The sequence below is a fragment of the Juglans regia genome, chromosome 10 (assembly GCF_001411555.2).
Source record: "Juglans regia cultivar Chandler chromosome 10, Walnut 2.0, whole genome shotgun sequence".
NCBI lineage: Eukaryota > Viridiplantae > Streptophyta > Magnoliopsida > Fagales > Juglandaceae > Juglans > Juglans regia.
The window spans coordinates 29,294,545-29,320,813 of NC_049910.1; the positions used below are offsets into that span (position 1 = coordinate 29,294,545).

At 31.7% G+C, this 26,269-nt stretch overlaps 1 protein-coding gene and 1 non-coding gene across 2 annotated transcripts; both read left to right on the top strand.

The window, feature by feature from the left end:
- Positions 1–4,450: 4,450 nt before the first annotated feature.
- On the top strand, positions 4,451–4,557 carry LOC118349786. Its single transcript, XR_004802701.1, has one exon. It is a non-coding gene; the product is annotated as a small nucleolar RNA R71 (small nucleolar RNA).
- A 10,505-nt stretch (positions 4,558–15,062) lies between these two features.
- Positions 15,063–17,133, top strand: LOC108989760 (1-aminocyclopropane-1-carboxylate synthase 7-like). The gene is made up of 3 exons (XM_018963483.2): positions 15,063–15,330; positions 15,617–15,909; positions 16,126–17,133. Exons 1-3 carry the CDS (start codon positions 15,154–15,156, stop codon positions 17,000–17,002), a joined length of 1,347 nt encoding a protein of 448 aa, XP_018819028.2. The 5' UTR covers positions 15,063–15,153; the 3' UTR covers positions 17,003–17,133.
- The last annotated feature ends 9,136 nt before the right edge of the window (positions 17,134–26,269 follow it).

Here is a 26,269-nt window from a genome sequence, read left to right on the forward strand (position 1 = left end):
TGGAACTCATTCATTTCATTAAATTGAAGAAGTCGCTTTTCCCCTATTGCCTTCAAATCAAAATTAAAATTTTTTACAGTCTAATAAGCTTTATGCTCCAACTCAACAGGGAGATAATATGCTTTTCCAAATATTAATCGGCAAGGAGACATCCCAATAGGTGGTTTAAAAGCTGTACGGTAAGCCCACAAAGCAACATCAAACTTCTTTGCCCAATCCTTTTTATTGGTGTTGACCGTCTTCTCAAGGATGTTCTTATTTTCTCGATTTGAAATTTTAGCTTGGTCATTAGTTTGAGGATGGTAGCCAAGTGCTATCTTGTGCTTCACACCATATTTAGACATAAGGTTGTCAAACAACTTGTTGCAAAAGTGGGTCCCTTCGTCACTAATAATAACTCGTGGAGTGACAAATCTTGTGAATATATTCTTATGCAGAAATTTGAGCACTACCTTTGCATCATTTGTTGTTGCAGCAATTGCTTCCTCCCATTTTGACACATTATCAATTGCTAACAAGATATAAACAAAGCCAAAAGAAGGAGGAAAATGACCCATAAAATCTATTCCCCAAACATCAACTAATTCAACCTCTAAGATGTTTTTCAATGGTAGCTCTTGACACCTTGAAATATTTCTCATACGTTAGCACCAGTCACAAGTTTTCACCAAAGTATAACTATCACGAAAAATAGAAGGCCAAAAGAAACCATTTTGAAGTACCTTAGCTGCTATTTGTATTGCTCCAAAGTGTCCTCCATATGATAAGGAATGACAATGATGAAGAATGGCTTGCATCTCTTCTTCTGGCACACATTTTCGGATGATTTGATCAAGGCATCTTTTGAATAGTAAGGGCTCATCCCAAAGATAATATTTCACATCATGCAAAAACTTCTTGCGTTGGTGGTAAGTGAGATCTGGTGGCAATAGTTTACAAGCTAGGTAGTTTACAATATTAGCATACCAAGGGAGTTTGATCTCACATGCAAACAACTGCTCATCAAGGATTGCTTTTTGGATCACTGAATATGGTCTTACTTCCTCTTGCTCCAACCGAGAGAGATGATCAACAACTGAATTGTCGCTTCCTTTCTTATTTCGAACCTCCAAATCAAATTTTTGAAGTATGATCCTACGAATCAGCCTAGGCTTAGCATCCTTCTTGCCAAACAAATAACGAAGTGCTGCATGATCAGTGAATACTATCACCTTTGTACCAATGAGGTAAGACCTAAATTTGTCACAAGCAAACACCACAACAAGTATCTCCTTCTTAGTTGTTGTATAATTTAATTGAGCTTCATTTAACATCTGGCTTGCATAATATATGGCCTTGAATAGTTTGTCTCTCCTTTGTCTTAATACTGCTCCAATTGCAAAGTCACTTGCATCACACATGACTTCAAAATGTTGACTCTAATCAAGTACAATCATAATTGGTGCTGAAACTAGTTTCTCCTTAATTGCATTAAAGGCCTGCAAACAAATATCATCAAAGTCAAATGCAGAATTTTTTTTAAGAAGATTACATAAAAGTTTTATAAAGTTTAGAAAAATCCTTTATAAATCTTCTATAAAATCCTGCATGTCCCAAAAGTTTCTGATTCTCTTCACATTCTTTGTAGGTGGTAGTTTTTCTATGGTTGCAATTTTAGCTCGATCCACCTCAATTCCTTTAGATGACACTCCATGGCCAAGCACGATCCATTCTTGAACCATGAAAGGACACTTTTCCCAGTTTAGGACTAAATCTTTATCTTCACATCTCTGCAAAATAAGAGCTAAATTATGCAAATAATGATCAAAAGATGTACCAAAAACTAAAAAATCATCCAAAAAAATTTCCATTATATCTTCCACCATATCAAAAAAGATAGTCATCATGAAACATTAAAATGTCGTTGGGGCATTGCACAATCCGAAAGGCATCTTCCTAAAAGCAAATGTTCCATAGGGGAATGTGAATGTAGTCTTCTCTTGGTCTTCAGGGGCTATGGCTATCTGGTTATATCCCGAATATATAATCATCTAAGAAGCAATAGTAGGAATACCCAACTAATCGATCCAACATTTGATCAATGAAATGAAGTGAAAAATGATCATTCCTTGTTGCTTTGCTCAACTTGCGGTAATCCATACATACACGACAACCTATGACTGTTCTTGTAGGAATAAACTTATTATTGTCGTTTTTCACTACCGTCATACCACCCTTTTTTGGTACAATCTGCACTAGATTTACCCATGAGTTGTATGAAATAGCATAAATAATTCCAGCATGGAGGAGCTTCAAAACTTCAGCTCTCACTACTTCATTCATTGATGGATTTAATCTTCTTTGGTGCTCGATCGACGGTTTGTAAAGTTTCTCTATTAAAATCTTGTGCATGCAAATGGAAGGACTTATACCTTTTATGTTAGAAATAGTTCATCCCAAGACTGTTTTATGCTCCCTTAACACACAGCAGCTTTTCCTCTTCTTTGGGTGTGAGTGATGTTGCAACAGTCACTGGAAAGGTGTAACTATCACCCAAGAATGCATAGTGAAAATGCTCAGGTAATTGCTTCAACTTTGGAGTTGTAGTTTGCTGCAACCTTTCTTTAGAAACTACATAATTCGTCCTTGCTACCGTCGGCTTTAGCCTCCCCACTTCATTACTAAGTGATGTAACCTGCAGCAAGGCTCTTAAGGCAAATACATAGAGAAGAAACTCTTCACTAATAAAAGGTAAATCAGATTCACAAACAGTAGAGTTATTAAAATCATAAGCATGAGATGAAGTGGTGATACATCGTTCTAGGTGATCGGCTGGTACATCTTCTTGAAAGGCTACTTTTACACATTACTTAATGACATCTACCCGAAAGCAAGTGTTTGGATCTTTTGGAAATCTCATGGCTTGGTATATGTTGAACATAACATCCTCTTTGTTTACTCTCAATGTTAACTCACCATTTTGAACATCAATTAAAGCCCTTCCAGTGGCCAAGAATGGTCGACCAATAATTAGTGAGACTTCTTGGTCTTCCTCCATATCTAACACTACAAAATCAGTAAGAAAAATAAATTTATTCACCTTTATCAATACATATTCTATGATTCCACGTGGATACTTGATGGATCGGTCTGCTAGTTACAAATAAATGATTGATTGTTTCATCTCTCCAAGTCTTAATTTCCTGCAAACAGAAAGTGGCATAAGATTAATGCAAGCACCAAGATCACATAAAACTTTATCAAAAAATGAATTTCCAAAAGTGCAAGACAAAGTGAAACTCTTTGGATCTTTTAATTTTTTAAGTAATTTCTTTTGAAGAATGGCATTGCATTCTTAAGAAAGCTTCACTGTTTCGAACTCTTCCAACATTCTTTTCTTGGAAATGATGTCCTTTAAGAATTTGACATAATTTTCCATTTGTTCCAAGGCATCTGCAAAAGGAATATTTATGTGAATTTTCTTAAAAATATCTAAAAACTTAGAAAATTGCTTAACTAATTTTTATTTTTGAAAATGTTGAGGATAAGAAAGTGGAGTAGGGAGAATAAGAGGATTGTCAGGAAATGAAATTGCTGGAGGCATGTCAGTCTCTCTTAGTGTATCATCCATAATCTACTCTTCTTTTATTTTATTCTTGCTTTGGCCATTGTTTGCAGCTGTAGGGATGAAATTAGTTTCCTTTGATAATGACCTCTCAATTTCTATTACACTCCTAAGTGTAATGGCCTTGTATTGTTCCTTTGGATTCACTTCTATGTTGTTAGGAAAAGTTCCTCTTTACTAAGCATTGATGGTCATGGCTAGTTGCCCAATTTGCACTTCAAGATTCTTTAAAGTGGCTCCCATATTGCTACAATGAGTCTCAATGTTTTCTTGCCGTTAATCAGTCTTTTTAAACCTTGCTTTTGTCTCCTCAACAAAGGAAACCATAGCATCCTCAAGTGACATCTTCTCGCTTGGTTGACCATAAAATCCTGCAGGAGGTTGCAACAAATTCTTTGTATTTCCATAAGACAAATTCTCATGATTTCGAAACCCTGGATGGTAATAATTTGGCATAGGATTATCACGATAGTTGTAGTTCCGATTGTTAATGTATTGGACTTGTTCCTGACTCGCTTCATTGCTCGGAACTATCATACTTGTAGTTGCCGCATATTCTGCACTTTGTGGTATCCTTTGGGTTGTCAAAGCTGAAATCTAACGGGATAGAGAAGCAACTTGAGCTGAAAGGGTAGCAAACGGCTCCAATTCTGAATCCCTACAACTTTCTTAGCCATAGTTTTTTCGGTTGGCCATTGATAGTTGTTTGAGGCCATTTCTTCCAAAAGAGAGGGAGCACCTTCAGCTGTCTTTGACATCAAAGTTTCACCAGCAGCAACATCAACTATGGTCTGAGTTTGCCCATCTAACCCATCATAGAACATCTGAACTTGCAACCAATATGGCAATCCATGTTGAGGGTAGCGTCGAATCAAATCTTTATACATTTCTCATGCTTCATAGAGTGACTCGAAATCATTTTGCTTGAATGGACCAATCTCACTCCTGAGCTTGGTTGTTTTTGCAGGTGGAAAGAATTTAGCAAGAAACTTTTCAGCTATGTCCTGCCAACTAGTAATGCTTTCCGATTGTAGAGATTGTAGCTAACCTCTTGCCTTGTTCCTTAAAGAAAAAGGAAGCAATCTCAGTCTAGTGGTGTCTTTAGTAACACCATTGATCTTTACAGTATCGCAAATCTCCAAGAACATTGCCAAATGAATATTGGGATCACCAAGTGGTGATCCGCTAAATTGGGCTTGTTGCACCATGCTGATCAAGACTGGTTTGAGCTCAAAGTTGTTGGCATTAATGGTTTGGTGTCTTATACCCGAGTAGTTGTCATTCACAACTAGCCATACATAATCTTTCAAAGTGCGTGGTTGTGCATCATGTTGTCCATCAACCATGATTAGTACTTTCTTTTTTCTTTGTGACCTAAGAGTTCTTTCAATCTCCAAATCAAAATGAGTAATTTCACAAGTTCTAGCACGACGCATCCAACGTAAAAAACACACCTGGAGAGAAAGAAAAAAATAAAATAAAATTATAAATTAAAACCAAGATTACTTTGTATCGATATTGGCAAAAATAAGAAGAAATCAATCCCCGACAACGGTACAAAAAACTTGATCGGTGCGAAATTGCAAGTGCACAGTATCGTAGTTTTATAGTAAAGTGATGAGAAGAGTATCGTCCTCATGGATTGGTAACTTATTTTTGAAAAATACCAAAATTATACTAATCTCGACTTTATTTAGAAAAGTCACTAATATTTTTGTAATTGCAATTTAAAATAAAATCAATTCAAAAAAAATACTCAAAGGAAAAGAAAGATGTTCGAAGATCAATTAATGAGAAAGAAAACTTCTAAGAACTCGATTTCATCTAATTCATCACTATGCTTTATTCATCTAACTAATTTAATTTAATTCTCTCTGTTTGTTAGAAAATTTCCAATTCATCCAAATGCCTCTTCCGATAGTCAATTGGGAATATTCTTGTTCATCATTTTACACAAGAGTATGCAAATTAATAAAACAATAAAGCATTAAGACCAACAATTTTAATACTACATAGATTCATATAAGTTTTTCGATCTCTATATTTACCTATGTCGAAATATCCAAGATCTATTCTATAATTTCCTCTTTCGATAGCAAATCACAAGATCGAAATCATCTAATTAACGATCAATTAATTATAAGCAATAAGCTCAGAATAAATCAGACAAACATAGAAAAGAATTACTTCAAATTAGAATAGAAAATCAAGCATAGTTTATAACTAGATTACATCGTTTTCTTAGAGTAAATAAAATTTAGTTCATGCTAAAAATTAAATTCAACATAAACGAGTTCATCATAATTTTTCTGAGAAGAATAAAAGAAAATGAACACTGAAAAATACTTTTGTCGTCCCAGCCTCTCAGTCGCAGCGTCTTCAAACGAAAAAAAATAAATCCCTCTCCGTCCAATTCCCACTTGCGTCCGCGTAACACGTTGATTCTTTCAGCTGCATCCATTCCGCTCAACACCAACTGGCTCGTATTTCATTCCAACGTCTGAAGCCAAGTCAAACCACTTCAGTGTATATTCGTTCAAGAGCCCAAAAACCCCACGCAAGCCACATCATTGGTTTTCATTCAAAATCAAAATAAGTACCTGTATTGCATGTGCTTTTCTCTTTTATTCAGTAGCTCCTATATTCAAATAACATCTTAATTTAAATGAGAGTTCCTAGGCGATAGGCTTGTAAAATGGGGTCTTCATTTTCTTCAAATTTGAAATAAATTTAAATGATGACAATGAAGCCTAAAATCAATAAAAATAAATAAAATTAGACTAAAGTTTAAAGTTAAGAAGTAATAAAATATACTAAATTATGCAAGTCATTATGTATCGAACATACATTATATTTTCGGGAAGTAATTAGTGCATGATTTTTATTTTTGGTGTTTGCTAGGTTGTTTATTGTCAAAAATGTTTTTTTCTTATTTTAATAAAGTAATATTTATTTAACTAAAAAACTTATTTAACATAAAAGAACTCATTAAAATATTTTTAAATTAATTACATAAAATTAATTTATGAATATGAAATATTTTAATTCACCACTATATAATAATACTATATAATATATCTATATTTTTTATATTTTGGAAATGATAAGTAATAAATTAAAAAAATATTTATTTTTAAGGTATTTTGGATGCCTTTCAATAAATAATTATAATTAAACAATCATGTTCGAATGTTTATTTTGGGTTCGAACTACGTTCATTCTGTTTCGAACCGAACATTTCCCTTCAAACAATATTAATTGAATCAAATTCCCATTTAATTTTTTATAATTTTCCACCAAACAAGTCGTTCGAATGAATAAATGTGATGTTCAAATTAGTTCGAACTTGTTTTGCAACTATCCCACCAAATTTTCCTACCAAAAAAGCCCGTTCGAACATAACATTTAAATTCGAATTGTTTTGAACTTTCCCAGCAAAATTATATGTATTTTCCCGCCAAGATTATTGTTCAAACAGAGACTAAACAATTCGAATAGACATTAACTCATTGTTTGAATATATTCTTACCCGTTCAAACATATTTCTAATTTTGAGACGATATATTTTGTTCCTGAGAACCTCATCCAAGTTTTGAAACGAAATTTAAAAGTACTTTTAGGGACGAAATTAAATTCGTCCCTAATAAATTTTGTCTCTAAAAGTAAAATTTGTTGTAGTGTAAAACGACATTTGAACGAACAACTGGATCTGCTATAAATCCTCAATATGGAATAATCTAGTGCTGAGTACGCGGCTTACAAGTTCCTCCTCCTCCAGCCTGATCAATATTCTTCAACTCCCTGCAAAGAGCATTCATCCACAGGTTCTAACAAAGTTATGACTTACAATTTAAGAAAGAAAAAGGAGAGTTCAATTGAGAATTCAGAAAGTATTGAATGTTCAGAGAAAATACGATTCAAGTTTATTGTGGGAGAGAGAGATCAGAGAGCTTTCCACACTGTGGATGGGCTACTAAACCACACCAAAGATCATGTGCATTCCAACTGCAACATTCCCTGCACATAACCATCATCTTGGAGTAGCATCATAAGACACGGCATTCAAAGTAAGTATATATCCTGGTTTTGTAATGTATTAATTGGTCATTGTATATATATTTGTTGTTAATTCTACTTAATTATTTATATTACCTCATTTTGGCATTCAAAGTAAGTGCAGCAATTTCATATGTATTAGCTATTTTATATGATTGATTAATTTATGTTACTGCAGAAGGTAGAGACACCGCAAGTTGAAAGACAGCATGCATGGTAGTTCTGAATATATACATGATGTCTCTATACAGGCTTGTTGATAGCTCTTTCTACATCTCTTGTCATGTCTAGTTATGCATTTGTCTCATTTCTTGTATCCCACAAACTCAACATGCAGTTTCTTTACATTGTTTCAAATGTAAGAATATCATGCTCTTAATTAAATTGCATTATGGGATTTTTGACGCATGTCAAATGATAATTCGATCTAGTCATGATCGATAATCGGCACATGAATTTTGGATCATGTTACTTACGTAGATAAATGTCTTATAATGTTGTTATGCATGCTATATTTAAAGCCAACCAAACTTGATGAGGCCGGTAATTCAATACAAGAGTGGATGTCATATATAATAGCACAATGCATGAGGGAACAAATCTCTAGACTCCAAAAATATATATGCTATAGATTTTTTTTAATTATATTATATGGTGTAGATGCATGTATAATATATAATTAATTAAGGCATAATATAATTGATATATATAATTAATTATGTGAGATATTCTAAGAGATCAAGAGCGAGAGAAAGAGAGTTTGTGCGGTAACTACATGAATTGATGTGAAAAATCGAATAGATAGAAGTATCATAAATTTACATAAAGGTGTTTGTTGCAATATTTTCTTTAAAGCCATGTGAAGGGCGCAGTGATCATGCACTTGAATTTACGAGGTGTTGGCCTCAAGTCTGATTGCTAATTAAAATATTATATATATATATATATATATATATATATATATATAAAGTAGTTCATCATGAGTTCCAACGTAATGAATGTTAGATGATTGGGACAGTAGTAGTACTGAGTGTGCCGGATCTATAAGCTTCCTGTTTGGTGAGGATCGAGCTGGATTGCACGTGATATTTAATAATTAATTTAGGAATAGTTTGAATTTAGAGATAAGTTGAGATGATTTGTGAATAATAAAATAAAAATTAAATTATTTATTATATTTTATTTGAGAATTTGAAAAAATTATTTTAAAATTTGAAAAACTTGAATTGTTTATTATATTTTGTGTGAAAATTTTAAAAAAGTATAATAATAAAATGAGATAAGTTGGTGTAGATTTTAAATATAAATAAGACTTTAAAAATCAATATAACAGAAAATGAAATATATAACTCCAAAAGTCTAAATTATACGAAAATGGGACAAGGAATCGTGCAAATGCCTTAATTATTAAAAATATGGCTTAGATTTGAATGTTAAGATAATTTCAGATAATTTATAAATAATAATAATAAAATAATAAATAATAATAAAATAATCTGAAACGATTCCACTAACCAAACATATATAGCTTTAATTGTTACAAAAAGTCCTACAAACTTCGTACGTGTGATTGGTGACAATACATCATGAAACAAATATCGATTTGACGTACGTTTTATATAACGATTTGATTTTTGACTGGTGGCAATACCGGCCGCAAGACCAGTGGCTATATATAATCTCACATTATTTGGAGGTTAGGTGGTCATGTACTTTGTGAACCGACATTTCTCTAAAACTTATTTGGCAAAAGAAGACACTAGCCTACCATGTCCACCGACTTTTTCTATCGATTTATTTATTTATTTTTATTTAGTAGATAAGGATATATTTTTAAAAGCGGTGCTACTCAGGATATTTTTTTTAGAGCGGTGCTCCATATGTTTTTACTATATTTAAATATTTTTAAAAAATAAAAAATACATCAATATATTTAAAATCACTACTTTAATTATTAAGTAAAAATAAAAATTCAAGCGGTACAACTTGAGAGACAACATAGCTTTTTCCTATTTTTTAATGAGTTTTTAATTTTTTTTAAAATATTATATCGATATTGTTTGGATAGTGAGTTAAGTTAAGATGAGATGAGTTGACATAAAAAAATAAAAGTTGAATAAAATATTATTTATTATTATTATTATTATTTAAAAATTTAAAAAAATTAAATTATTTATTATATTTTATATAAAAATTTAAAAAAATTATAATGATAAAATGAAATACATCTCATTTCATATCCAAACAGACCAAGATTATAAGGAAATTGAAAAGTTTTTGAAAAAATAATTAAATTGCACATTCGGTAGAGGTCTACTATAAGAAAATTGTTTAGTTACAATCAATTAATTTTAGTGAAATAATTATTTATAATTAAAATTAATTACGAATAATTTTTTAATTGTAATAAATTAATTATAAAAATCCGTTTTTCTCACAGTGAGGTTGCTTCTGTCGGTACGTAATGTCACCCTTCAGTAAAACTTTAGGAAGTACGTGCACGTTAGGAATGCTATTTTGGGTTTTCTCCCTTCATTTTGACTGTTTTCTCCCTTCATAATAATTAAAAAAAGTGAATATCATGAGTAGATTGATGTATTTAAGAGAAAAATTTATAAATGCACGTCTAGGCCGAACACGCCATCATTAATACATGCTGTTTGACTCAGTAGCATTGTCCGTACGTATAAACATCCACACTTGGTGCCGCCGAATGCGTAATTGTTTTTTAAACATTTTTTAAACTCCCTTAAACATTTAATAAAAAAAACACAAATTAAAAATAATTCAGTAGCTTTGATCGGTGGCCACGAGTTTGTTTCATGATTAAAATTTAAAATTTTAAAAATTTTTTATTTTATTATTATAATTTTTAAAATTTTTTTTATCAAATAAAATAAACAATTCAATTTTTTAAATTTTAAAATAAAAATAATATTAAAAAATATATTTTAATTAATAATATTTTATTTAAATTTTTAATTTTAATTTTAATTCATCTCATTTTATCTCTAAAACAAACGAGGCAAATAAAACTCAAAAAGAAAAAAAGATTAAAAAAAAAAAAGGGCAACTAGATCTCTCTCTCTCTAACCTCTGAAAGAATTAGAACTGATCTCTACGTACATTATATCTTAAAAACTGATCTTACCCAAGAGGCCGGGAGGAGCTCTCTCAACTCCATCTCCTTCATCATCTCCTGTACGTAGTCTGCATAGCTATGTTTATTTATTTATTTTTAATTAAGCTAAAAAAAGCATCTGACTTCTTCTTCTTGTGCATGCCTAATGCCTAAGCTTTTTTAGCTATGTTTATTCCTTCATCAACTATATATATAGATCAAGTGGAGTTGGAAAAAAAACTACAAAATTTCTAGTACAAAAAGGAAATATAAATTGATATTAGAAGGTCTTGAAGATGATATATTACTAGTCTTAATAGTCAAAGCTTATCATCATGAACTCAGTTTATATATATATATGTATATATATATATATGTATGTTTTACACAACTGCATCATGAACAATATGAAAAAATCAATATATGGACAAAAACATCTTTCGGGAAACACTTATTATATGTTAATGTAAGGCAAAGTTTATATATCATAACTTGCAAAACCTGCATTCAAGTTTCTGTCATATAAAGACAGACAATTCTTGGCGCGTTTCTGCTTATAATTTAGGCATTAATGAACACCGGCAGCAGCAGTAGTACTACTGCCTCAAAGGTCATATTAATTGGGTCCGATCAAATTCTCCAAGCGTGTCTCTGAAAACATTAAAATCATGCATCAACACCAATCACTTCATATATATATATATATATATATATATATATAATATATGTAGAAGCTCAAAGATAGAGATCAGGAGAAAACATCACACGATCGAAATTTCTACCCATCTTGGCCCATGACGAGACTCAGAGTCAGTAGTAATTAACATCTGACCTACCCAATATTCTATCTGAACTTCTCTTTCATTGACATGATCGTACGTAGCTAGCATGATTAATAATCTCACGTGGCGTCTTCCTAGCTTTATATTGTTCTCAGTGTATATATAAAGACGTGCGCGGGACAGTTTTATATATCATCTTTGAAAAAATGAAAGGTCGATGAGGAATATCATTTCATTATACTATGACAAAAATGAGATAATAATTAAAGTACTTCGATCGATCATTGCTGATCCAGCTCCTACCATACTCATTTGCGGGCAAAATATAATAATTTCGGGGAAACCCAACACATTCCTTTTGCATGCAGACTGCATATATAGGAACTAGAGGAAGCAGTGACATCTAATTGATTGGTCCGGTACTACATATATATATATATATATATATATATAGACTTTGAAAGATGTTAAGATTTAAAAAAATTATTTATTTATGATAAATTAATTTTAATAAAAATAATTATTTTATTATAAATAATTCATCATAAATATTTATTTTTCTTGTCCGGTGAGTAGTGAGCCAACCTAAGCTAGCTAGCTGTAAACAACAAAGAAAAACCACAACTTTAAAGTACGTAATCCCAGAGACTTTTTTGGGTTTAAAATAATATATATTTGATGTTCACATCAGGGACTAGGAAGTAGTCCAGTTTCAATAAGTAATCAGGTCCATCCCTAGATCCTATAGATAAAGATAAAACCAAATTGGCCTGCTGTCACTGTCATCCTAACGTCGAGGGTGCTTCCATGACATGCCCCGCCTCCGGCCTCGTCTTCCTAATTTTTGCAGTTGGAATGCACTAACTACTTGAAGTTTGGACGACACAGACACTTTCTCGGCAATGATCGAGCTTGATGAATTTGCGTGATCATATTGCTGAATAATTTCCATATATATATATGAAGACGGGCGCCGCTTTGGTTAATGATTCAGCTTGTCCCCTTCCTTATAACAGGAGTATGAAGCCGTCGATCGAACAGTCGTCCTGATCTGGATCTGAGCAATCCATGAAGATTATTCAATCTACCGATAAGAGCAGATCATATCATATATATTGCCACGTCGGTGATCGATCTTGAACCTCACGTCGTTCGTTGATCTGAATTAAGCTGCATATTCTTTTTATCCTCATTATTAATTATTAAAAAATTAGCTAGCTAGGTTGAAATCTACTACACAAACGACACGATCTTGACAAATATCTTTCACCAGTCGTATTAAATTGCTTGTTCACATTACAATATTTCAGTCTTTGCCACCCAAAATATATATACGTGTATTTAATATGATATATGTGCGTACACATGAACATTAATTGTGTCATGTGTATATATGCGTGCAACTTATAATTAAGCCATGCATCATGTATTAATCAAGGAGATCTAATCATGTACTTCTTTCAAAACCAATATTAATAAGGCATGAAGATAGTATTTTAATTTTTAATAAAGAGAAAATCTAATGCCTCATTTGTTTTCAGGAAACTTCTCACCTCATCTCATAATTATAACTTTTTCAAAAAATAAAATAAACAATTCAACTTTTTCAAATTTAAAAACAAAAATATTATTAAAAAAATATATTCTAACAATATTTTATTCAACTTTCAACTTTTATTTCAATTTATTTCATTTGATCTGCGAAAACAAACGAGGACGACTATTTTTTACACACCCAATTAACACATCTCTGATGTGGAAAGTGCTATACTAAAAAATGCTTAGTGCTTTGTTAATTTATTTATTTTTTTAAGTTATAATATGTCTCACTATAAATGGTGTGTAGCAAACATCTATGATAAAACATAAGAGAATGATAAAATGATAATGATTGATATATAGTTTATGATCAATAACAATATTATTTATCTAATTACGTTTTAAATTTCTTGGGCAGCACTGGATCATGATTAAAATCTCATATATGACTAAAGCATATATAAGATCGACCAGCCATTAATTATGACTGCAACTCATGATCAAGCTAGAATAAAATATAATTGTAAACTATATAATATACTTAGATCATGAGCCCGATATATATACTCAGTCACGCATACAATCCTCAAAACCCAATTGAAGTTCATCAATTTTAATTTCTTGTGTTGGATATGTAAATGTGTGGGGCCGGCATCAGATCTTCCCGGAGCTTCTATCTTATCATTGATTGCTTTGTTTTCAAATCAGAATCTTAATCTTGTATGCAAATTGGTATCTTTGTCAGGTGACCGGAACCTAACTACTCTTAGATCTCTTCAAAATTTTGTAATGGAAATTTATTCATAATTAATGCAGGATTTTGTTTTCATTTAGACCAGCTAGCTTTGTTTATAACCCAACATTTGATTAGCCATAGATTGTGATCAAGTTAGAGATAACCAATTAACCACAATTAAACATAATAAAGTAATGCTATATATATATTAATTCCAGAGTAACGTCGCTACTCGTCATATTTTCAATCATTATTTTTTCATCATCACATACATGCTATGATATTAAGTCACTATAAGAAAAATGAGTATTTGTGATGGATTATTTGTGATGAGAATGACTATTTACGATAAAAACAGATTCTTTTTAATAAAAAATAATTATTTTTACAAGAAATAATTAGCTATAAATAAGTAGTGTTATTAAAAAATTATTTTTAATGATTTACCTAACTTGTTTATTGTATTAATAAGTAAAATATTAAAAAGATGATCATGATTAAAATTAAGATAAATAGTAATTTTTTTTTTTTTTTGTAATTAGATGAGATGGTCCATAAAGTAGGAAAAGAAAGAAAAGAAAGGAAATAACAACCCAATCTGTTCTGACAAGAGAAATCGGAAAAGAAAGGAAATGAAGACTATAAAGAATAACAGTACTACCCGCCCCTCATCACCAACCATTATTCGGTGTGGATCTCCTTGAGATCATTGAGACAAGGAAAGATTTGACTAGATGACAGGAGCTACTCGTTGTCAATTAAAATTAGGATACAAACTATACATATGTAGAAAATTAAGCTGAGCTTTAATTGTCCATATTGCTTTCACTATATATTTGAAGGAAAATGTTAATAGAGCTAATATTATAATTTATGTATTTTATTTTATTTTTATTTAATAGTTAAAGAAATAATTATTAATAAAATTTTTTATTTTTTTTAATAACTAAAAATATTAAAAAATATTTTTAAAAAATTAATAAAAAAATAACAAGTAGCGGTGCGCGAACCTTAAATGCTGGGCCACTCGCTTGCACCATCCTATATATATTGAATCAATGATTGATTGTATGGTTCTTTCTTTCTTTTTCTTTTTCTTTTTTTAATTTTTATATCCAACATTTTCTGAGCTGGTACTGGGGGACCAATATTTCTATATATAACGGGGTCTAAGACAAAGTTTTCATTCAGCAACGCTTTCAGCTTTCTTCTGAGTTTCTCAGCTTCTCTCGACGTGTCCCATATATAGCAGCTTTCTTTGAAAAACTAAAGGACTGCATCTTCCAATTAGAGTACAGCTAGCTAGCTAGTTATAATGGCTATAGAGATTGAGCAACAACCTTCAGCTGTGGGACTCTCAAAAGTTGCAGTTTCTGAAACTCATGGGGAAGATTCCCCATATTTTGCAGGCTGGAAAGCATACGATGAAGACCCTTATGATGAACACAGTAATCCATCCGGAGTTGTACAGATGGGATTGGCAGAAAATCAAGTAAGTATCTGCAACAGTACTGACACTGAGTGCATGTAACTAGCTAGGATGGTGTTTAGAGTTTCTTGGAAGAACTGTTACGTTCTCAAATAAATTATGTAAAAATAATTTTATAAATTGATAATTATTTAGATTATTTTATAATAAAAATAATTTATTTATAATTTAACAAATTACATCAAATCATATCTTTATAAAATTATTTTTATTTTATCTCTTTAGGGCTAAAATATCTTCCATTTTCATGAAATTTGCATCTAACTTTGTTTATTATTTCTTAAAACAGGTTTCATTTGATTTGCTGGAAGATTACCTGGAAAAGAACTCAGAAGCCTCTAGCTGGGGATCAAAAGGAGTGTCTAGCTTTAGAGAGAATGCTTTGTTTCAAGATTACCATGGACTTCAACCATTCAGAAAGGCAATGGCAAGTTTCATGGGAAAAATAAGAGGAGGGAGAGCAAAATTCGACCCCGAAAGAGTGGTCCTAACCGCAGGTGCAACTGCAGCAAATGAACTGTTGACCTTCATTCTGGCAGATCCTGGCGATGCTTTGCTTGTTCCAACCCCATACTATCCAGGGTAAGAAATAGCCCCTTGCAAAGTTGTTTGCATGAATTTAATTATCATGTCTACCGAAAAAAGAACACACTCAAATATGTAATGACATTTAATATTATACCCGCGGGCTTGTTTTTGTAAGAACAATCGAAGTCCAGGAAACGATGTGGCAGACACACCACGACATGAGTGTCCATATTCTCGAACTAATGTCAATTTCAATTCTTTTGTTTTCAGATTCGATAGAGATTTAAGGTGGAGAACCGGTGTAAAAATTGTGCCAATCCACTGTGACAGCTCAAACGATTTCCAGATCACTCCAAAAGCTTTACAAGCCGCGTACAATGCTGCAGAAGCCAAGAACATCAAAGTCAGAGGGGTACTGATCACAAACCCTTCCAACCCATTAGGTGCGACGATTCAACGGGCAGTTCTCGAAGAGATTCTCGACTTTGTCACTCGCAAGAACATCCATCTTGTCTCCGATGAAATCTACTCTGGATCTGTCTTCTCTTCGTCGGAGTTCATAAGCATTGCAGAAGTCCTCGCAGCCCAAAATTATAAGAGAGCAGAGAGAGTTCACATTGTTTACAGTCTTTCCAAAGACCTCGGCCTTCCGGGTTTTAGAGTTGGCACGATTTACTCGTACAACGACAAGGTGGTGACTACAGCGAGGAGAATGTCGAGCTTCACCTTAATTTCTTCGCAAACACAGCATCTGTTGGCAGCCATGTTGTCCGACAAGAAGTTTACTGAGAACTACATAAAGACAAATCGAGAGAGGCTGAGGAAGAGATACGAAATGATCATTGAAGGCCTGAGGAGTGCTGGGATTGAGTGTTTGAAAGGAAATGCAGGGTTGTTTTGCTGGATGAATCTAAGCCCGTTGTTGGAGAAAGCAACGAGAGGGTGTGAATTGGCTCTTTGGGACTCCATACTGCATGAAGTAAAGCTAAATATATCTCCAGGATCGTCTTGCCATTGTTCTGAACCAGGTTGGTTCAGGGTTTGTTTTGCTAACATGAGCGAGCAGACACTGGAAGTCGCGTTGAAAAGAATACACAATTTCATGGAACAACAACGAGAGCTGAAAGAGATGAAGATCAATATCTAATCTCTTCTTCTCAGTAATCAGCTTTTCTAATTTTTTTTTTTTCCTTCTTTTTTAATGGTTCTACCCATTTTGATTCTTTGGATGACAAAACCCGGCCAGTTCAACCTTTGGGATTGTCTCATCATTGATTATACTGCAAAACGTACAGCTAATCGAGTTGGAATATATATTTGTTTTTTCTTTCTTCGCTAGAAGCAAGTTCCCAGAAATTCCTGTATCTTGAAAATTGGTGGCGTGAATGCGCAAGAATCATATAATTTTTGAAAAAAAAAAATATCTATATAAAAAAATTAATTTTTTAATAATAAATTATATTATTTTTTAAAATAATTGCTTGACACTTATGTATTCTAAAATTATATGTAGTATTATTCAAATAAATATTAATTATGGGGATTGAAGGTTATATATATATATATATATATATATAAATCAACGTGACCAAACTTCTTGGCTAGGTTGCTTCAGCTTAATTACACCTTTGACATTAGAAATAAAGCTGAACTTGTCACGGGCATCTTGCATGCTTTCCATACATTATGAAGCTTAATTTATACCAAAAAGGGTTCTCAGGCCAAGTGATATGATAATTTTAATTTAATTAATGCAGCAGATTAGAATTCATAAACCTTGATTACATATATAAATGTTATAGCCACCAAATCAGGAGCTAATTAAACTAAAGAGAAATGGATTTAGCTAAAGAACAGCAAGGATTATTTAGAAGCTGCAATATCGATCGATCATATTCTACCTACCATAAGAATATATTTTTATATATTTGATAGTCTATGCATGTCTTGACTTTGAGGCTTTGAACATATATATCTTCCTCTTAATCATTAAGTTTCCTTGGTTTTTATTGTCGTTTAGTACTTTTAAAGTATGATTTGACTTTGACAAGTGTTTCTAATTAATTCAGATAATTAGCAAAGTAATCATGATCATTGTGTGATATATTAATTTAGGATTCAGTAGCAAGCTTTTATCACCTTTAATCCAATGTTTGGCAACAAATTAAACGTTCTTAATTCTATACTAAAATAATCACCTACATTCCATGTCAATTAACATGGTTTTAATTCCCAATTATGTCGTCATGAAATGTCACTTATCTTAATCCAAATAGCTTAAGTTTAGGTTTAATTCCAACAAACTCAAATAATTCATGATATACACTTTCAATCATCAAGTACTAGTACTCCAACATGATCTTCCCAGCCAAAATTATATAATTACCTTATAATAGGCCTTTTTTTTATCTCTTCCTTTTGGGTTTTATACACATGAATCTTGTAAGTAATTAAGGGCTTGTTTGAGAAGTGAGATCATCTCATCTCATTTAATCTCAAAACTTATCATAATTTCCTTCTCAAGCATCACTCAAATACAAATATTTTTTAATTTCAAATCTTTAACTTTTTCATCTAATCATTACATAATCATTACAAATTTTCTAAACTTCCAAACAAAATGTAAAAAACAACACTACGTTTTTAAATTTCAAAATAAAAATTATATTTTAATAATTTTTTAACTTAATAATATTTTTATTTAACTTTTTATCTCTCAATTTCCAAAACCCAATAAAATATCTTAACTCATGTCTCATTTGTTTTTACAGATAAGATGAGATAAAAATTGAAAGTGGAATAAAATATTGTTAGAATATATTTTTTTAATATTATTTTTATTTTGAGATTTGAAAATTTTGAATTGTTTATTTTTTTGGATAAAAATTTGAAAAAGTTGTAATGATTACATGAGATGAGATGAGATCATGAAAAGTTTTGTGAAAGTGAACGAGGCAAACTATTTTACTCTCATTCACAAATTATTTCACTATTATTCATAATATTTTCATCTCATCTCACTTTTAAAATGAGCCTTAAGCCTTTTATTTTTTAATATATGACTAAAAAATTATCCCAATTTATGTTGTCTAATTATGTCACATAATTTAATTAGCAAATAAGCATATGTTTTGCTTTAATTCACTACGATCTTTCGTATATTAATCTTTCATATCTTATTAGACGAGGGACACGTATAATCTTTCATATCCGTTCTAATAAATACAAATGAACTCAAAACGCGTCCAACTTAATTCAGAATAAATTAATTAAAGACAGCTTGTACATTTATTTTGACAAAAAAAAAAGGAACAAGGAGAGGAATCGCATGCATGCTTAGTTAATGTCGCACGTGCTAAGGCAGAGCTTATAACTGTTAGGATTCTATTTATCCAGCTGGCTAAAGTTTGGCAATTTCTTTCTAGTAAGGTTAGGTGCAAGTTTCAACTCATTCAAATTTTGTATAATTTTTTTTTGTAAAAAAGTAATCCATTAACAAAAATTAAATTTTTCAATTTTTTTATGATAAAATTTACTCTTTATTAAAAAAAAAAAAAAAAACTTACTTTATATATTTTTGAGAAAAGCTAATCCTATAAGGATCCCGAGGATGGACTCGATAATTTTTAAATTTTTTTTTTATTTTATAATTAAGAAAATAATTTTTAATAATGTTGTTAATTTTTTTTTAAAAATATTAAAAGAAAAAAAAAATCAATTGATCTTGTCGGGCCATTCATGTGCTACACCTAAAGGGTGTACGGCTTTATATATTTTCTCATTTCATTTAAAAGCAGATTAGAAAAGTCAAACTGTCCAACTAACTAAAACAGCAACTAAACCTATCACAGCCGTCCGATCACCTGTTGTGACTCACAAGGAGGAATCACGAGCTGGCACGTAGATGTATGCGGGGGACGTAATAATGTAATGTACATTAGACCCATGCCAACGGCCAACTACTTTTTGGTTCACAGCCATAATAAGCCGGCGGAATGCAGTTGTGTGATGGTCGCCGGTACAGAGCCTGTACGATTACGTACCGTCCACATTTAAATCGTACCTTAGATTATATATATACACACGGAAAATGCTATTTCTACATAAGTTTTCTACCGAAAACTTATACCGAAAGGTAATTTTATTTATTTTTTATTTTTTTATTTTTACTTCGTGATTAAGGAATGTTTTTAAATGAATTTATGATTTTTTTATATTTTTTAAAAATATTTAAAGTGTTTAAAAAAATGATTGAAAAAAAAGCAAAAAAAAAAAAAAAAAAACTTTTGCCTTTCGGTAGAAGTTTTCGGTGGAAAACTTCTGTAGGAATAGCAGTGCTCATATACACACGCACACGTATATAAATTATAATTATATTACCATAAATGATGTGATGCCTTCAAATTATGCTTGAGATCGAGTGAATATTTGAAATGTCAGGACATACAACATAATGTTATATGTTTTTGTTTATGACAATTAAAGTTATAATATTCTTAACATGCATATAGCATTATGCAATATTCACAGTTGATAATTTTTTTTTTAACAATATTATGCACCAAACTGAAAATATTCTAAATTATTAAAACATACTTCATATAAAAAGAACATACTAAACAGTTAAGATCATAACGCTACTCCAAAATGGTTATGATCAAAATAAATTGAAGATGCAACTTCATAAGTACAAGTAGTAATTTAAGTTAACTACTATATTATCATCGACGTCGCACCGTCGCTTAGTCGAGAGTTTCCAGTTGGTCGATTCTAGACTCTCATTCAGATCCTGTAACAAGATCTATCATTCGAGAGAAATGGTAGTTGAGACTATTACAGTAAAATTTGATTACAAATCTCAGCAAGTTAATAGAAAATCTCCATACAAGTTAATGATGCATGCATGACAGTAAAATTATGAATACATAATCAAAGTCATAAGTAATTATAGCATAACTTAACATACAACAGAACATAATTGACATAACTTAAACTGAAATGTGAATTGAATTTGACTTGCTTAAACTGAACTGGACTTAAACTAAGACCTAACTTGACATGAACTTGATCTTAAACTTTACTTAACATGAACTTGAACTGAAACTTAACTTAACATGAACTTGAACTTGAACTGAAACTTAACTTGACATGAATTTGAACTTGGACTTGAACTGAAACTTAACTTTACATGAACTTGAACTGAAACTTAACTTAATATGAACTGGAACTTGAATTGAAACTTAACTTTACATGAACTTGAAATGACTTCTTTACTTAAAATGAACTTGGACTTGAACTTGAACTGAAACTTAACTTGACATGAATTGGAACTTGAACTGAAACTTAACTTTACATGAACTTGAACTTGAACTTGAATTGAAACTTAACTTGACATGAACTAAAACTTGAACTGAAACTTATCTTTACATGAACTTGGACTTGAATTTTGATAATCAAAATGATTTCGCCAGTCGTTTCGTCAGGAATAATGAACAGTCAGAATGATTATGCCTAACATGTTCCATTAGAGATACTCAAACAATCAGAATGATTCCATCATGAATATTTTAAAACACGTACCTTAGCAATCAAAATGATTACACCAGGAGTACCTAGTAATACTCTAACAATCAAAATGATTACGCCCGGAGTATCTGCATAACTAAACTGGAACTAAATTCTGACAATCAAAATGATTTCGCTAGAAGTATCTCGCGTGAATTACGAATGGACATGCTAAGACAATCATAATGATTACATTGAGAGTATCCTAGATATAACTAACTTGAATGTAACTCAAAAGATATTACTTACTTGAGATAGAAACATTTCGTAACATGACATAATATGTAACAGACCACATACTTAACATACCATTCTTGCAACAGTGAAAATTACATGACATGGCATACATGTAACAGTTGTCATACTTAAAAAGACGTATTTGCAATGTATAGTAAAACGTGACAGGATATCTTGCGCAACAGATGCATAATTCATGACTGAATAAATTATTTATGGCAGACGAATATGTAAGTACTTGGCATGAGACATAAGATAACATACATACATACATTGTAGTTCCTTTACTTGTCATCCATACACATTAAACTGATAGTAAGTTAAAAGCTAACTTACTTTGGTCTTCGCGTTTCTAAACATAACTCAAGCGCGATCACAAAGAACAGAAAGTAGTGATTTCTAAACATTAGAACTTAATCATTAACAATTGCAAATATGAAAAAAATACTAATTTAGAGCAAAATTATCATTTTACCCTCTACATGTGGGAAAATGATCATTTTATCCTTAACTTAAGGAATTTGCATCCTAATTTCAAAAATCACCAAAATTTACATACCTCATGTAAATTTTATCCTAAACCCAAATATCAAATCAGAAAAATTTAAAATTAACACGACCGTGAAAACTCTATAGGGCCGAAACTTACATAGGCTATTTCCCTTATTTTTGTTGCAATTCTTTCAAATTTAAAACTCATGATTAAACCGAAATTTTACAACAAAGATCTTCCTATCCTAATTTTAAAAACATACTTAAACATCCATTAAAAAGAAATGATAATCATCACTACCAAACTTTTTAGTAAAAAGATCTAAATTTTTTAGCCAAAAACAAACCCTTGAATCACAAGTCTTGACCTTATTCAAAACATATCCAAGAATTCGAAAAAAATTAAATGTTACATCTAACATAATCATAACATCATCCTAAGATCAATATGCTTTAAATCATCAAACAAAAGTCACCAAAAATCACAAAACAACACTTGGAGTTCTCGATTCTACACTTAGTCCAAAAATATAAACTTTTTCTTAACTAGCTTTGATCAATCTCTTGTTCTACGGCTTAAAAATCTGAGATCTTCAAACTAAAACATCAGATGGTTTAAAAATGTGTAATAAATTAGATCCAACCATAAAACTTAAAATCACATGACTGAAAATCAATAAAACATGAATCTAACCCAAACACATCAAATCTTAGGTCTAACCGAATCCTCTTGCATAGAAAAATCATATCTTTAAACTAATGCTAAATATTTTCAAAACAACATCATAATATGCATATAAGAGGGTTAGGATTATAAAATAAAAATATCAAATCCTTTGGAGTAAGATTAAACCATGAAATATTCAAATTTTCTCAAACAAAAATTATTTTTCCACTTCCAGTTTTCAGGTTTCTAAATCTAAAGAAATCTTTCATCAAAATTTTTATTCATGTAATAAATCCACAATGAAACTTTATAAAAACATGTTAACAACACTCCATAAAATTTTTGGACCAAAATATGTCTATTTTCTTGGTCAAAAACTCCAAAATACAACACACTCTCCAGTTTAACGCCCAAAATGACCTCTCCATGGTTAGAGGAACTTTTGAACAACCAAATGACAGCAAATTGAAATGAGTAAGATATCCACGAAAAGTAAACTCAAATACGAACAAAGTTTATGAATGAGCCATTGTGTGAAAATACTTACAAAGGGTCGAAACATGTCAGGAAAAATGACTCAGAAAAATATCTGAGAGAGCTCTTTTTGATTTCTCTCTAAGAATGTGGATGATAAGTGATGAAATGAAAGGAAGGGTAACTTGCACGCCTTAGACTTCTGGAGGGTGAGGTATGGGCTTGAATGACCCTTGAAAGATGGTGCTTAGGTCACAAAAAGGCAAGAATAGTGGAGGGGGAGTGGGCTGCTGCTGTTTCCTTCTAGAAGGGGTGTGATGAGGTGGCTTTTTTCCCTCACATCAAGGGACTATTTGGGGCTGTTGAGGGCAGAGATTTATCTTCCATGGGTGGGTGGAAACTTCCTCTAGAATTTTTGCCAAGGTGGCCAAAATTCATGGGACTTAAACAAGTGGGCTTCAATTTGGGGTTTAGAGAGGGTTTGGTTAGGGTTTAGGATGCTATCAAGTCCAAATCTAATTTTTCTTGACCCAATCAAAATTTTAAAATTTAAAAGATTTGATAATGATATCATAACATGAATTTGAGGAATTAATAACATGTGGAAGTGATTTAATCAAGTGATTAAACATAATGCTAGAAATTGGATAAAAAAAGGTTTTGAGGCCAATTTTAGAGTTTGAGGAAACTGTTTAGGGTTTTGGTTTTCAACCAAGCTTTGAGGTTTCAATTAGATTTCAACTATTTAGGATTTCACTAGAGTTGAAACTCTCTTTTGTTCAGCACAATATGGTTGATCAGATGAAAAAAGAATAGGGTTTCGCTTTGGTGATATGATCTCACACCTTGATTCCTTCATAAATCATCTCATTGTTCTTCTTTGTATCAAGTGTCTAATGCTATTTCACCAAGTGTGGCTAAGATCCTGCCAAGTGTCCAAATAAAACTTCTCTAACCTGATTTGCACATTTCACACTGTGATTTTGAAAATAATGTGCTAGATGCTACTATAGAGGTTACTATTCACTTCGGGAAAGTGAAACATAAATTTTGCACTGTAAAATCCTAAATATTCATACAAACCTAACTGTGCAATTCGTTTATTGAAATTCAATCTCGAAATTCTTCAAAATAAGCAAAACGTGTTTTCGAACAAGCGTTTCGTCCAAAAATAGAGAATGAGATTGTTGCGGCATAAAATCCTAAATAATTAACTGAATCTAATGGCACATACCATAACTCAAACTGACAGTTCTAACTACATTAAATAAATAAAATCACACTTTTAACACCATAGTGAGTGATAACTCTGGCTATACTGACAGACTAAACCTACACGATTGGTCAAATCGTGAAAACTTACGGTATTTTCACGAGGTTCCTAAAACCTATAGAGATTCCACCAATGAATTTCTAGCGGCTATTACAAACTATGAGTCTACTTTTTTTTTTTTTTTTTAGAAAAAACCTCATTCATTGATAACTTGTTCTAATACAAGGACGAGGGATAGTTAGGAGGATCCTCCATATCAACTATAAAATCTGTTACAAATAAGGCATCATTTCCTAAATTGTGGGCAACTGAATTGCCTTTACCATATATGTGGCTGAAATGACAATCTTCATACTTATCCATGCTAGCTTGGATATTTGAAATAAGCATCCTAAAATAACTGTCATTTTGCCTCCTCTGATGAACTTCATTGACCACTTTTTTAGTGTCTCCTTCTAAAATTACCTTGCTCATGCACAGTTCAAGACCAAAGGTGATTGATCTGAGTGCAGTTGTGGCATCTGCTAGAAGCGGATCAAGAAAAGAAGCTTATTTCTTCCTCAAAATAGCCAAAAATTTGCCTTCCTCATCTCTAATAGCAACACCTGTCCTTAGTTTACATTGGCTTGTATCAACTACCACATCCTAGTTGATCTTACAAAAATCCTGAGGTGGACACTTCCATGTAACCCTTTTTGTGTTTGTAGATAATGTATGGTTAACATCTCTTGAGTCTAAAGTAGAAATATTGAGCATCATTTTATTCACTTTGTGTAACATAGTCTTTGGATCAATGAGAATGTTCTTAAAAACAAATTCATTTCTTCTCCACCATAAATTCCATGGAATTAAAGATAGTTCAATCATATGTTCCTTGTTTAGCTTTTTGAACATGTCTTGCAATAAATTTTTAACACTTTTGTATGATAGCTGATTTTTCTGAATTTTTCTAGAACATTGACCTAGAATATCAGTAGGTGAAGCACATTCCCAAAGCATGTGTTTTGTAGTTTCTGGTTCCAGTAGACATAGACACATTGGGCAAATGGGGTCTCCTATAATTTTCTTTTTGCACAAGTTAAACTTGGTAGGCAGAATATTCCTACATGCTCTCCACAAGAAGTTCTTGGTTGCTGGTGGTATGGCAAGCTTCCACAATCTGGTCCATTCTTCTCGAGGGTGGGAATTATGAGAGTTTTGTCATTTTTGTCTTTCATGCAGTTCCCCTTGTAAGTGATAAGCACTCATAACTATAAAAACTCCATTTGCATTGCTTCTCCAAACCAACTTGTCTTGCTGATTGTTCTAACTGATTGGAATTTAACTTATTAGGTCGGCTTCATTGTTAGTGAAAACTACTTGATTAAGGCTATGTTCCATTCCTTGGTTTCTGGTTGAATAAGAATATCCACTTTAGCACCATCTCCCAATAAATTGTTCCCATTTTGAGGTTTGTATATGGTAGGTTGAGGCAGCCAAGGATCTGACCAAATTCTTATTGATTTGCCATTACCAATTCTCCATATAGTCCCTTCTAGAAGTAGAGTTTTGGCAGATAAAATACTTTTCCAAATAAAAGAGGGATTGCTTCCCAACTTAGTATTAAAAAAACCAGAATGAGGAAAATATTTAACCTGCAAGACTCTTGATGCTAGAGAATTTGGATTTTTAATAATCCTCCAACCTTGCTTTGAGGTTAAAATTCT

Coding starts and splice junctions, on each gene's coding strand:
- LOC108989760 (XM_018963483.2), top strand. CDS start 15,154: ATGGCTATAGAGATTGAGCAACAACCTTCAGCTGTGGGACTCTCAAAA. Junction 15,331..15,616: donor TGGGATTGGCAGAAAATCAA/GTAAGTATCTGC, acceptor TTCTTAAAACAG/GTTTCATTTGATTTGCTGGA. Junction 15,910..16,125: donor CCAACCCCATACTATCCAGG/GTAAGAAATAGC, acceptor TTTTGTTTTCAG/ATTCGATAGAGATTTAAGGT.